Source organism: Neurospora tetrasperma (genome assembly GCF_000213175.1).
Source record: "Neurospora tetrasperma FGSC 2508 unplaced genomic scaffold NEUTE1scaffold_4, whole genome shotgun sequence".
In the NCBI taxonomy this organism is placed as follows: Eukaryota; Fungi; Ascomycota; class Sordariomycetes; order Sordariales; family Sordariaceae; genus Neurospora; species Neurospora tetrasperma.
In genome coordinates this window covers 1977047-1990701 of record NW_009799102.1, presented here as the reverse complement: position 1 = coordinate 1990701, position 13655 = coordinate 1977047, and the positions used below count along the sequence as shown (strand labels likewise).

The 13655-nt window shown below is 51.2% G+C and overlaps 1 protein-coding gene across 1 annotated transcript; it reads left to right on the top strand.

Annotated features, from left to right (window-relative positions):
- Positions 1 to 4129: 4129 nt before the first annotated feature.
- Positions 4130 to 5577, top strand: NEUTE1DRAFT_101890 (uncharacterized protein; the record flags this gene model as incomplete). Its single annotated transcript, XM_009853893.1, has 2 exons — positions 4130 to 5003; positions 5066 to 5577. 2 exons carry the CDS (start codon positions 4130 to 4132, stop codon positions 5575 to 5577), a joined length of 1386 nt encoding a protein of 461 aa, XP_009852195.1.
- Between the last annotated feature and the right edge of the window lie 8078 nt (positions 5578 to 13655).

Here is a 13655-nt window from a genome sequence, read left to right as displayed (position 1 = left end):
AATTGATGAGGTTAAGGTTAGTCGGGAGAAGATAACGTCGGAGTGTCTGCAGTGGTAAGCCTGGATGGCTGGGAACACAGCTTGACGAAGCACAAAGGGCAGTAAGAAGCATCGATAAGTATGATGCCTGCCTGGCCTGGGGCCTGGGGCTTGGGATCTCGAGTTGCTGCGGGAGCTTCAAGTGGACGTTCATTGTTGAAGTGGAAGCTCCGACCTTGGGGTTGCTGTCGTGCTTGTGTCTCTGTTTCACCGCGGCCACTGTATCTCTTGTCCGAGTCTTCCTTGTGCTCCAGTTGACGACATGGGCCCGGGACCCGTGAAGCTTGTCTGCTTTTAGGGCAGCACAACCGAAAGCACGACTGAATCCTCCGCCATTGGATCACGCCCGAAGACTGCATGAGCCCTCGGCTGCCCTCTTCAAGTCCCAGCTCCACTTGTCGCCGCAATCCCAACTTTCTGAAGTGACCGACTCGCACATCGGGGCAGGTCTCTCCTTCCTCGTGAGCCCGCAGCGAAGCAGTGTACTCTGGAGGTGAGTGTACCTAGTGAGACCGGCTGGGTTACACCTTCCATCATCATCATCATCACCACCACCACCACCACCACCACCAGACAGCGACTCGGAATGTGCGATCGATGTCGGTCAGGTGGCAGTGGCAGTGGCAGTGGCAGTGGCAGTGGCAGTGACATCTTCCAATCTCATTCCGCTGTGAAGCGACTGTTGCGACTTCCCAGAGCTTCAAGTTCGTTCCATGTTTCGACAGCCGCTCAGATGGGGCAGGCGGAGAGGGGGCAGACCGAGACCGCTCGGCCTTGTTCCCGCAGTTGCACTGGGTCTTCGACTCAACCGACGCAAGAGGAAAATTAAAGCGACTGTGTGTTCAGTTCAGTCTTGATGTCGGTTCTCACAGCGGTGGTGTGTTTGCGGAGAGATGATTTCCGAGAGGCACTTTGTTGTGAGGCTCCCCGGCTCACAGCTCGAGCCATGACTTTCCTCTTCAGTCTTCGGTGCTCTTGGCGGCTGGCGGTCCGTCGGCACATGCCCTGGCACTCTTAGCTCCGATTCAGCGCCGCAAATTGTCAACGGATCTCCTCTCATAAGAAGGAACATTGCAACATAAAACAGACCACTGCATCGTTACCAAGTGTACATACACATCCCGAACCTCAATCGTCCCAAACTTGACCAACAGTCCAAGTCTTAAGTTGTACGCGCTATAGTGCAATTGCCGGTGTATCTCCGTGGCGTGCTCTTCCGGAGGACTAAAGCGTCCAGACCTTCGATAAGCTAGCCCAGGTGTCGATATCTTGTGTCTTGGCTCAGGATCCCCTACATGATGTTTCGGACCCGTGACCTGACGCGCTCTTGGAAGGGGTGAGTCGCATCATGAGAACATCTCCAAGCTACGCGAGTAACTGAAGCGAGGTAGCCGCTGAAGTGGAATCGAACCAAGCTTCAGTTGTGTCTTCTGACAAAAACCAATGCCGCGCGAATATCAAAACGAACCCCGCACGGGCATCCGATTTGTAGGTTCCCTTGTTCATTGCAGCTGTTTGGCCGCTGCACAATTCAAGGACGTAGCACTTTCCTCACCCCAAGTCTCAAACACCACACGCGGCTGCAGGCGCGACGAGATCGGCTGCGACCCTTTTTTTAGCGTCTAACGAGTTGAGCATTACGACGACTGTTTCCCACCAGGCAAGGAACCTTTTCACCAACGACATCGACGACGCCATCCACGTCCGTCACGTCCCAAGCCGGTATGCGCCCGAGTCACGACATGAGTGCCCTCAACTTCCATATTAGCTCCGGCCGAAGCGCCTCCTATTAGCCGTTAGCCATGTGGTACCCGCATTCTTAAAACGTCCTCCCTCCCTTCGCGGTTAACCAGCTCACAGCTGCGGTCATGATACGGACCTTTCTGGCAACTATGGACCACCTGTTTCTATAAGAGCAGGGTTCTGATGGTATTGCCCGGCAACGTCAAACGCAATACGCGGCTCGAGAATGCCACATGGCATCGTATATACATACTTGCGCCCAACTCCACCATCGAAGGCATCCGATGAAGCAGACTAAGACCATGAATGATGCTCTAAAGGGATGGTTCATGGGTTCATGATAGGTTAACAACCCGGACAAGCCACTGCTTTAGGAAGCTCCAGATCCAGAGGTACCGATTTCTAATTCAACGGCCCGCGAAAATGCATCAAGTTGGCCCGTTGCGAGGTGGAGGGATACCGTATCCGGTATCTTTTCGGTCCAGGATGCTCATTTTGGCTCCAGCTTGTAAAAGATACAGTCACCACTCTCTTCGAACCCCCCTTCCCTGGAGTATTTGGAGTTATCCCATTTGCTGTGTCCTTACGGACCACACCCTGCATCTACCAAGCTTGGACCCCCAGTCGCGTGGGCCAGCTTGTCGGTAGGGGTACGTTCTTCGGGGACGCAACGGAAGTTTGGGCAGCTTCGTTTTGGGAAGCTCTCGGTCCTTACACTAGCTCTAGTTTTTCACACGGCTCAGAAGCCACTACAAAGCCCCGTAATGAGGAGAAAGGACGTCTCACTAACACGGTATAACCAAAAACAGCAGAGGGAGTCACGTCTAGTGTACATAGGTACGAGTCCGCAAAAATTCCATCATCACAACCACAGCCTCATCCTTGCCTCCATCCTCACACGCGCCAAACCTTCAGGTTGGTGGCGTGGATGAGCCAAGTGGCATTCCAACCAGCTCTCAGTGGTCAAGTATATCAAAAAGGAAGGGTCTCGTCTTTATCACTGTCCGCCTTACTTGTTCCTGTTTGCTCTCCCAGCTTCAACCTTCCAGATACTACTAGGTATACTGACCGGAAGGGCGTGGTTACATGTATCCTGGATGGCCCACGGTCCCCTCCGTTCAAGGAGATGATTTCTTCACCCTGTTCTTCTTTTTCTCGTCTTTTTTGTCTGATATCCACTCGCTGCACTAGCCTTTCGTTAGATACCTCTTTACCTTCTTATCGTTCGTTGTTCCCTTGCCAATTCCCGCGTGGCCGGGCTACATCCGTCTTTCACCAGCTAGGCACTGGCTCCATCTCCACGATTACACCCTTGCGGCAATCTTTTCTGACACACGCTGCCTCGAAAAGAAATAACACAGGGCTCGCCGTGTTCTCCACATTCTTGTTTTGTGCGCGGCTACTTTCCCAAACCGTAATTTGTCGCCCCAAGTTCCTTCCAGACCCTCGGCTCATCTCAACTCAAGGGAACTCGAGAATTCCAAACACCCGAGTGCACATCTCATCCGGCATCTGCTCCCATTTACAGGCGCCCCTGTCTGTCCATAGCTTCGAGAGTTGGAACGAACAGGCACTGTTATCCACCGAGGGTTAGAGACTGAGCAAAAGAAAATCGGATCCAGTCTGCAGACGGGGCAGTGAAGAGACAGGAACTAGGGGACCCCCGCCACTTTCTGGTCACTATTACGAGTCCGACTAGCTTCTCTGCCGGCTTGAATGCTGTCTATACTTTGTCTTTCACCTGCACAGCTTGCAGTCGATCCTAGCTACCCATTTTCTTCCCTCCGAGCACGACTATATTTTTTGGGGGCGCGATCCAATGGCCAGATGAGGGTTGGCTGTTACTTCAACGTCTCATCATCACACACACACCCCTCGCCGAAAGAGCCCTTCGTCATTAGCTACGTACACTAGTACTATTAGAATACTGGGCTGGCCGCCCCATCCAGCTTCCCATTCCACTCCAAAAGGTTATTTCCACTTCTTTCCATCCCTCCCCTGTTCTCATCCTGCTTTCTCATCTCGTCATCTTCCTGTTTGTATGAACTAGCCTGCCCCTTTACCAGCTCGGATCTGGGTGCACTGGAGCCTCCACTCCACGCAATATCAACCTCTTTCCTCCCCCACCGCGTTTACCTTTTCCATCCACTGTCCTTACCCTCACCCTCCTTCAGCTTATATGAGGATGCTTACCATCAACAAGTCAGCTCAGTACGGCTACAGGTCGGTCCATGACCTACCAACCCCACCGAGCACATCACGGCCTTCCCCCCCCTTGATATACCAAGACTTTGGTCACACGACCTTTCCAGCCATCACACATAGCGGCAACCGATCCAGTCAATCCATGTCTGCGCCTCACCGTGGCTTGCCCCTGCCGGCGGCCTTGAACCCCGTTCCGCCGCCTTCTGGTCCGGGACTCGTTCAACAACCTCCGCCACCCGTCCCCAGCTTGTTAGGACACGCTCACCCGCCACCTACACCATCGCAAAGTCAGTCCTTGGGACAGATTCCAGCACCGCCGTCATGGCAACATGGGAACGAGGAGTCGATGCGAGTATGGCTCATGGCCAAGGCTGAGGAAGAGAAGCGGAAGCAGGAAGAGGAGAGAACACGGCAGGAAAGCTTCCGCCTGGAACAGCGTAAAACCGAATTCAACATGTTGAGAGAGTCACTTCAAGGGGGAGTTCCGCCGGCCATGGTACCAGTGGTCTTCGCGGGGATGAGCGGGGGAGCCCTTTCGCAGGCTGCCCTGGACTGGGCACAGCAGTATATCTACTCGCAGTCTCACCCGCCCCATCCACAGGCTTTATTACCGCCGGGGCCTATCTCACCCCAACATCAGAGGCGAGAATCTCAACCCCACAGCTACGCGCACTATCCGGGCTCGGGAGGGGTTCCCTCCACCCCAGGCTCTGCCCAGGGACATGGAGGCGGGTACATATCTGGCTATCCTGGCTCACCACAGACTCGTCCGAGAGGGCAAAGTGTTCCTGGGCCTATGGCAGGCCGCCTCCATGGAGGAATGGCCAATCTTCCCAACCTCAACACCAGCATTTCTGGGGGTCATGGAAGTTCAGCAGCCGCTCATCCGGCGGTTGTCCAATCCCAGCAGCAGCAAGAGCCTCAGCAATCACCCTCGATACTCTTTCATCATTGGACACCACCGACGAGTCAGGCAGGAGGGCGGGGCGGGGCTGACCAGCCTGCAACACCTTCAGGTTTGTCCCAGCCCAAGTCTCGCTCTCGAAACACTGGCAGACTAACCGGTGCGCCCATACAGTAGGCGAGTCGCCGAGGAAGAGGAAAGCTACGGGCCCGCAGACGGCAGTACCGCCACCGAGCAGCTCACAGCGGTATCGGTCCCCGACTTTCTCACATAGTGGTGCTCCGTTGTCGAACCCGCCAGCCGGGCGCAAGACAGGTCATGCTCGCCAGCGGAGTGACATAGGGTCATACCGCGGGGCTGTTCGAGGGCGTGGAGACGGTTATGCGCCATCGCCACAGGATGCACCCACAAACAGCAGCGAGTCTATAGCTACTCAGCACCAGCACCAACAGCATTTACAACACCATCAACACCAACACGGACAGGGGCATACGCAGTCCTCGCAGGGCCAACAGACAGCTCCGACAGTAACACGTAGCGCGCACTCGGTTTCGTCACTGTTGTCGGATCATCCACAATCACCTCGGCCAGGGCAGTTCTCAGGAGGAGGCCGATCCTCCGAGGAGAAAGTGCGCGGTGGTGTAGTCGGTGGATCGTCGGCCACGCGAGACAGAGATAACGACTGAACCTTAATCTCTTCCGTGTTTCAGCCTCCAAGTCCCGGGGCCAAGATGCTGCGGTGATAATTGAAGGGCTGTCCCAACAACGACCAGTCATCGAGCAGGGCGTCTTGGCGAACGTGTACCCTTGCGATATCCGAACCCCACGGAATGGACAAGCTAGGATTGGGATCAAACCGTGCCTCGATTGGGAAAAGGCTGCTATGCCCCCCTGTGGCCTGGACTCCAACGGCCTCGCATCATAACTTTCGCTTCTGTTTGACAAACTCGTTTTCCCACAGCATTTTTGGTTAGGGCGTCAATGCTGGTCTTTGTTCAATTCGATTTATAACTCGAGGGCAGGGGATGAGCTGAGTCGGAAGCTTTCCCTTTTCGTCCCACTCTGGGTAGTTTTTTTTCTCCATCTCTTCGGATGCACCTTCTGAACTTGTATTACTTTTTTTATTTGTGTTTATTTGTGTTCTATCTACCTTTCCTTCCGATGTATACTATGTTATCTGGCATTTTTCTAGGTCTTCATTCTCCATACGCTTTCACAAAGAAAATGATATTTAAAAACAGGACGCTCTCGGGGAGAAGACAAGGGAATATGAATGGACGGGACTGGGCATGGAGGATTTGGAACTTGCGGCTCCTCCTTTGGTGTGCTTGCGTCCTTAGATGGGTGCAAATGGGAGTGGAACAAAGAGGCCAGATGGTTATGGTCGGCCAAGAGCATCAAGAATATACGTACATACAATGATGATGATTACCTACCGATTAAGTTTTCAGTTCGCCCCCCAGTCGCATAGGACCCACGATTGTTTACTTGCCCAATCAAGCGAAGGTTGGATACATGATAGGGAATCGCGGCACAACAGCTTCGCCTGCAAGTGCATGCAAGTCATGAAGTCAAAGAGCAAAAGCGCGGAAATGAGAGGGACTGAGGGATAAGCACATTACCATGGTGGTGCTAGTGCGCTGACATGTTGATTTCGCTTGTCATATCATAGCATCGCCGCACTCGTGTGATTGAGGCCAGATGTTAGGATTCAGGAAGTACGAGGCATACGGAAAAGTTGGAAGTTGGTGATATGAAGGCCGATTTGGAAACGGAAAGAGAAGCAAGCACACACAAGCGAACTCGAAGGTGGCATCATTGAGGGGGGGATTGGTAGGCGGGATGACGGACTGAAACTGGGAGGAAGAAAATTCGCTGGACCGAGATACATATTGGAGACAACAATTGAGGTTCCCTCGGCTTGGAGCTACACTAGGATCTGATCATCTTCTTTTTGCTTTCTGGCGGCTGCCCAGAATGCCAGCCCAGGGTATCTATCGTCAAGGGTGTCCAAGGCTCACTAAACAGGGGGGGTCCGCTGCAACCAAGGTACACCACACCACAGCCATGTTAGGTTTCTCCACACTGGACGGTCCTGCAATTCCCGTTGAGATGGAGTCACGAGGCCGAATAGAGGAAGCATCGGGGAAGGATAGGGACATAGCTCCGAAGTTATGAAACCGACTACACGTTGCTTATGGCCTCTAGGCCCTTTATTTCGCACGTGCAGATGGGATAGCGTCCCCGGCACTGATAGATTGCCGGTAATGGATTTCCCGGGACTTCCCTAATCCGTCACGGCAGCGGTACCAGTTGGCGAGCTTGGTAGGGAACGGGACGGGGGGGAACACAGCTAACTGGGAACTAAAAGGTTCACACAGTGATGCCCCCAATCGCAAGGAACAGGACTACTACTACCTACGGATGAAAACTTGTCAGCATGTCTATACAACAGGTTATATATATCCTCTAGGATGTCGCGTTTCCCCATACATGTCAAACTCCATGCTCAACGCTAACTTTTTTTTAATTCTCCGACTGGACTTGTTGCACATCTCGAAGGTCGCAAGCATTTCCTAAACCAGGTCTCTCGAGTGAGGGATACCAAGTTCTCGAATAAACGTCAATGCTGGCAGGTTCCCTGGGTTGCATTGTTGGTGTAGTAATTGTCGAACGATGGCTCCGTCGATCCGTCAACGGTTAATTTTCTTTCTTTCTTTCTTTTTTTTTCATTTCTTTTCTTTTCTCTTTTCTAGGTGGGAGGAGCCTATTTTTTGTGTTTCCTGCCAGGCACATACACACCTCACGCAAACGCGCGCGAGCCCTTGACTCTTCGTACATGAATCATCGCCGACAAACCTTGGGTTAGGCGAGCCAAGGCGACGGAAAAGACTCGAGCGAAAGGAGACAAGCCAAGCATCGACCGTAATAACGCATTCGTTGGGGTCTTGGTACAGGAAAGGTAAGAAACACCTCATAGCCTTCATCCAGTTCCATGATAATTGCAGGCATCCCAACGAAGTTTCAAGAGGCGGGGGCACCGTACCGTACAGTCTAGACGTACAGTGTACCCTCCCTTGGAACTTTTAAGGTCGAAGCTGAAAAGCTCAAAGGGTCATGGTGGTATCCTTGAGCTTCTCGAAGTGGATGTCGGGCAATTTCTCATTCGCTGCACGCTAGCTGCAGGAGCGTCACACTGAATGGCACAAGAAAAGAGAGTTTCAACTTACAAACCAGGGAAGCTCACATTCATACACCCCGAGACACCGCAATATGTATACTCAGACCTCGACCAACTTGTGCCTCTAGAGTCCAGTAGGCGCGCATATGCGCCAGAGCCACGTTGCGCTCTCTTAAGTTGTCCGGTTCGGTCAATACGTCGTAATCAATCGGGAAGAATCACCGTACCCCCCCCCCCCCTCTTTTTCTTTTTACAAAGTCAAGGCATCAAGCCTGAACCAAGACTATGTACTAGTGGCCGTACATATATCGATCAGCCATATGTATACAATGGCAGTAACGATCAACCTTGGTGTTACGGGTTCGACCAGACATTTGATTACATAACACAACAAAGTCGTTAGTTTTACCCCTGTTTGACAGCCATTCGGCACCTCTGACACTCCTTGCTAGCTCTTTTTTAACAGGAGTGTCACCAGTACCTCCAAGTAGGTATGTAATCCGGAACAGAACCTTGCAAAGTGGAAGTTATGTATTCCGTCATATGTATCCTCACCCGGCCCGGACTTTTAGTGATTCGTCTCAAAATCCAATAGTGAGTAAGAGGTTCAGTCATGGCCGGACGGTATAAGCGGAAGTATGGCTATGATTATGGTATATTGGTCGTCGCCGTGTTGGAGCAAGTCCGGGTCCGGGTACGGTGACAGACATGGAAACCGACTGACAAGTTCGTGACAGTGACAGTGACAGTGGACGGGACGAAGGAAGGGAGCACAGTGGCTCTTGTACACTACATACAGACAGACTTATGACGTTGCTTAATTGTAGGGCTGCGCTTAGTGAGTCGAGATCCCTGTCACTCAGCGTGAGCTTTGGCACAAAGCCCAAAATGGTTTGGCGTAACCGAAGACCGGGGCCCCAGAGAAGAGAGCAATTGAGATCCAGGATGGTCCAAGGGGTGGAGAAGACTCCTTGTCATCGAACGAACAGAACGACATCCTCCTGTCTTTTCCCCCTTTGTTCTTTTTCCTTCGCCGCTCCCACCCAATATTATATTGACTTGAAACACATCATTTCAGTGGATCAATACCACCTTCCACTTTACCTCTACTGCTTCTTCGAGGCACTTCGTCACGACGGTACCAGACTTTGTAGATTTGGGACAGACGACACCGACAGTGACTGCAGCGACCCTAGGTCCGGCGTTCACCACAACAACAACCACAACTTCTGGTGAACTATGCTACACCGAACCCAATGTTCCATTCTTGAACCCCACTTACTCTACTTGGTACAGAATCTGTAGAGTTACCGTGACGTCTCGTGTTGGTGTTGCCCCCCTCTCCCCTCGGGCCGGGAATGTTGTGACCTGTGATACTGATCTGATCTGTGAACCCGCGGCGGACCAAGACAAATCTGGACCTGGCAAGCGGCTGAAGACGACACGCGGCAAGTCTTACACGGACGGCTTATTTCCAGAAGGGAATTGTCCCCCCCCCCCCCCCCCCCCCTCTCTTTCGGCTCCGAGCCCGGGATTGCGGGAACCGGATCTTGATCCCGGAGCAATGTGTCACTTCACCAATGACAAACAGGGACAGACAGCCCGGTTTAACCTCAAACCTCAGGCTGTCCAGGGATCACATGTCGCCGTCTTCCATGTCTACAGTGGTAGCGTGGGCGTGACAGGTATGACATGATGCAGTTGAGCCACCTACAAGGTCCGAGAGCCAAACGACGAAGTGGAATGGAAGGATAACCCAAATCGTGTCTAGGTTCTACCCAGTTTCAGGCAGAAGAGCCAGCTCCTGTACCTAGAGGTCGATCTCCCAGGTTAGGAGCATCATGTAGCGTAATTTGGGCGCGAGGAATGTATGCCCTTACGGCCCATATTGCACGACTACAAGACGAAGAAGGCTAGGCCCAATTTCCAGCCATTCCTCGTCTTCCGCTTCCCGCTTTCCATCCGTTGCCGCTGTCTAACGTTGCTCACCACGTCTGTGGCGAAGAGTCTCGCCCAAGAACGGTGTAAGAGCACAGGAGTTTATTAGGGAAAATTGTCACGGGTGTCAGTCATCTACTTTGCTTAGCATGGATGCGAGTCCGATCGCTCTCTTTCTCGGATCAGGGAAGAGTTTGACTGCGGCCGTCATGATCACGGCCAGTTTCACTGATTGTAGCCTGTTCATGGACATATCTGAGTCATTTTCAATTAATCATGAGCGGGTAAACATGTGCGCAGATTCCGAATCAAGATCCAGTTACAAGCCGGGTTGAGGCTCACCGACAGGCAGAAACAGCTGTTCAAGTCCACATCCAGGGCAAACCAACAAAACAGCACACCGGTCTCTTACCATCTACCGTCGGAGCATGGCCATACCTCGCTAGTACTTGCGAGGTTGCCTTGCCTTGCGGCTCGCTTGATGTTTATGTCCTAATGAAGAAATTGCAAATTCACCCAGCTGAGCTCTGTTGGGTAGTGGAGGACATTTATCCGGGTAAACAAGCTCTTGAGTCTGGATTTGGGCTCTCATGTTCGCCACGAAAACGGCGGAAGCGAGATCATCTTCCTTAACGGTATTGCTGTCTCGTCCGTCTCGTTGAAATAACCGCGCTCCTGCACGCGACCGCGGAAACGGGGCGGCACGTTTGCCTCGAGGTAACTGTGATCTTTGAGGAACGCGTACAAGACACCGGTTGTTTTTCCTTCTCTCTACGCGAATGGAAGCAAAACTACAGAAATGTATTAGCTCCTTGCTGGTTACTTTACCACCGGCCCTTATTCCCTATCTTCCGCTTTAAGACGTGCAGTTTAGGTGCAGTCTCTGTCTTATTAGGACACATACACCGTTGTTGTGTTGTATAGTCACTGATTTGTGTTAAATATACACTCCCTCGACAAAAGGAGAAAGTGTAAGCAAAAAATGATTATATGGGACAAAATTATTTCTTCGTCAATATCTAGCTTAGCATAACTCTATACCGTCGTTGTTTTGCATCTTGCGTCAATGTATCGCAGCAAAACAGCATGGAAAATATAAGCTTCACAACCTACATATCTCTAGGTAAGCGAGCATCACCCAAGCTGGTGGCCCCATATCCCCAAAGATACAGATAGAAGTAGCTGAAACAAGGCTTCAAGTTTCGGTCACTATAACCACTGGGCTGTGGTTGTGCTCTCTAACTATTAGGCATTCATACTGGTGAACGAAAATTCAGACGGTATCGTCGCAGCCATCTATCTACCTGTAAAGATGGATGAACTCACACTCCTCATATAGTAGGCGAGAGGGGGTTTAAGAGCCAAGCTCTCGCGTGGATGAAGACAGCGAGAATCCAGAGATAGCCCTTGCCGTTGCTGTAGCTGGCAATGATGACAACTGAGAGGAAGGCCAGGAGGAGAAGCATGTAGAAGACGAACTCCGGACCCAACCTCGTCCGGGTTGTCCTTGTACAGGGTTTTTTTTTTACTTTTTAGTTTTTTTCCGAGTGACTCTGGTGGTGTTGGTGTGAGATGATAGGCCTTGTGTCTGCTGCTGAGTGATGATGGTAACAGAGACAAAAGGTGATGGAAGTAGCCAAACCCCTTCCTCCATCCGCCTTTGCCTCCGCCTTGATCCTGCTGTCTCTTTTCACCACGGCCTGCCCCGTCCTCAGCCCTGGTCGTAACCCCTCGTTTTCCTCCCTTCTCCCCTTCTCTCTGTTTCTTCTTGGTATTTAGGTTTTTTTTTTTTTTTTTTTTTTTTTTTTTTGTTCATCCATACATCTCGTCGTCAACACCGATACACAAATCAACACTATCCCACCAATTACTCATCCCGATGATGTTGTCTATTCTAGGTGTAATATTTTGTTGCTGTTACTCAGATGGATAGTTTTCTCTTTCGTTCTTCCCTACTCCTCCTTCTCTTCATCCAACCCCAGCGCTTTTCATGGCATTCACAAGCGAAGGAATCGTATGCGGAGTGACGAGGTAATCGGTGGTGGTTGGACAGCTCTTTCAACCGAAGCGAAGCTCGGAAATGGCGCAGTAAGAGTTGTTTCCTGTGTTGCAGAATCCGTACAGCCCGTTTCGCAGATCAAAGTCGCACATTTGCCCCAAAGGTGCTCGTGAACCCCGGTGCGGTGGCCGCAAGCGTACAGGCGGATGGCGTATTTCAGATGTCGGTGCCGTTATAGTCATCCAAAGAGGAAGAGAGCAATAATGAGGAAGAGGAGCATTTCGATAACAAAGGGTGAAAAGAATGGTTCTGGTGAATGGGGTGAAATGAAAGGGCCCGTAGTGATAGTGAAGGAGAGTGAGGGAAGGGGTTGGTATATGGTGAGTAGTCAATGCTGGTCGATGAAGGGGCGCTATTGCCACCAGCGTCTATGGGTTGGCTTCGGGGAAGAGAAAATGCTTGGGGTTGAAGAAGCGGGTGTCGTAATAACTGTGACGGATACCGCTGCCGACTTCAAAACTTGGAAACTTTTCGAGGACGTTGTCTATCACTATCGTGGTGACTCTGATGCAGCAAGTGGCTAGGAGATATTCGCGAGAAAGGCCTTCATCTAGTATTGTCACAAACACTACTAGGTAACTTGAATTCTTAAACACTGCCTAGTCTTTCAAGCCTCCCCCCCTCCTCCTTTCTCTCTCTCTCTCTCTCTCTCTCTCTCTCTCTCTCTCTCTCTCCCTCTCTCTCTCCTTTGTGTACCTCCAGCGGAAGTCAACACAGAAAGGGGAAGAAGGGTGTAGAAAGAAGATGGTGTGCTGGTGGCAAATTGATAGGGGCATCAAGGAGCCTGCAAAGAACAGAACGTTGTTTCAGTTCAGTGACTTCGTCTACGAATGTCCAAATAGATCATGTGCTACAATGGGACAGGCATACTTGGCCCCGCATGCTAGCCGTCGATTTTAGGCATCTATGGTAGGAATTGGTTCCATCTCAAAGATCATTAGGTCGTTGAGTGTAAATCTTACAGCGCCGTGCTGTCGGATTTGGGAAATGCACATAAAATGGTGTAGCACCTGTTACCGTTGCAAGTGACCACCGAAGAAGACTAGACAAACCAGTACGTATTCAGGGTAGCTGGAATTGAGAAGAGTAGTCCTTGTTGCACCTTGTCACTGGTTTCATATCATTTGGCGTCCTTCTCGTCGTCAGATCCCGCAAGTCGAAATTGTGAAGGCATCATTGAAATAAGTGACAAGGGATGAAACAGCAAAACATACAATGGCGTCGGGAACCAATATGTGAGACCAGCAGCAGCATTGGGGAACAGGTATTAAGAGAAACGTATAGTGATAGAGAATGAAGAACGAACGTCCCATAGAGTTCTCGATCCAGACTAAAACTAAAGCAATGAACTCGGGCCGGATTAGTGAGTCAAAATATACTTGCGGTCGGTTTCAACCAAAACCGGAAAGACGAATCCCAGTATCCAAAAACAAATAAAAAAAGTAGCCGAAAAACCGAACATGAAGGGTATCTATCCGGAAGCGCAAAGAGAGCAACATCGAAGCTGAACAAAGGGTATAACAGCAGCGCCAGAGGAAAGAAAAGATAATAACGCAGAGGGCAAAAGGTAAACGAGTGAAGGTGGC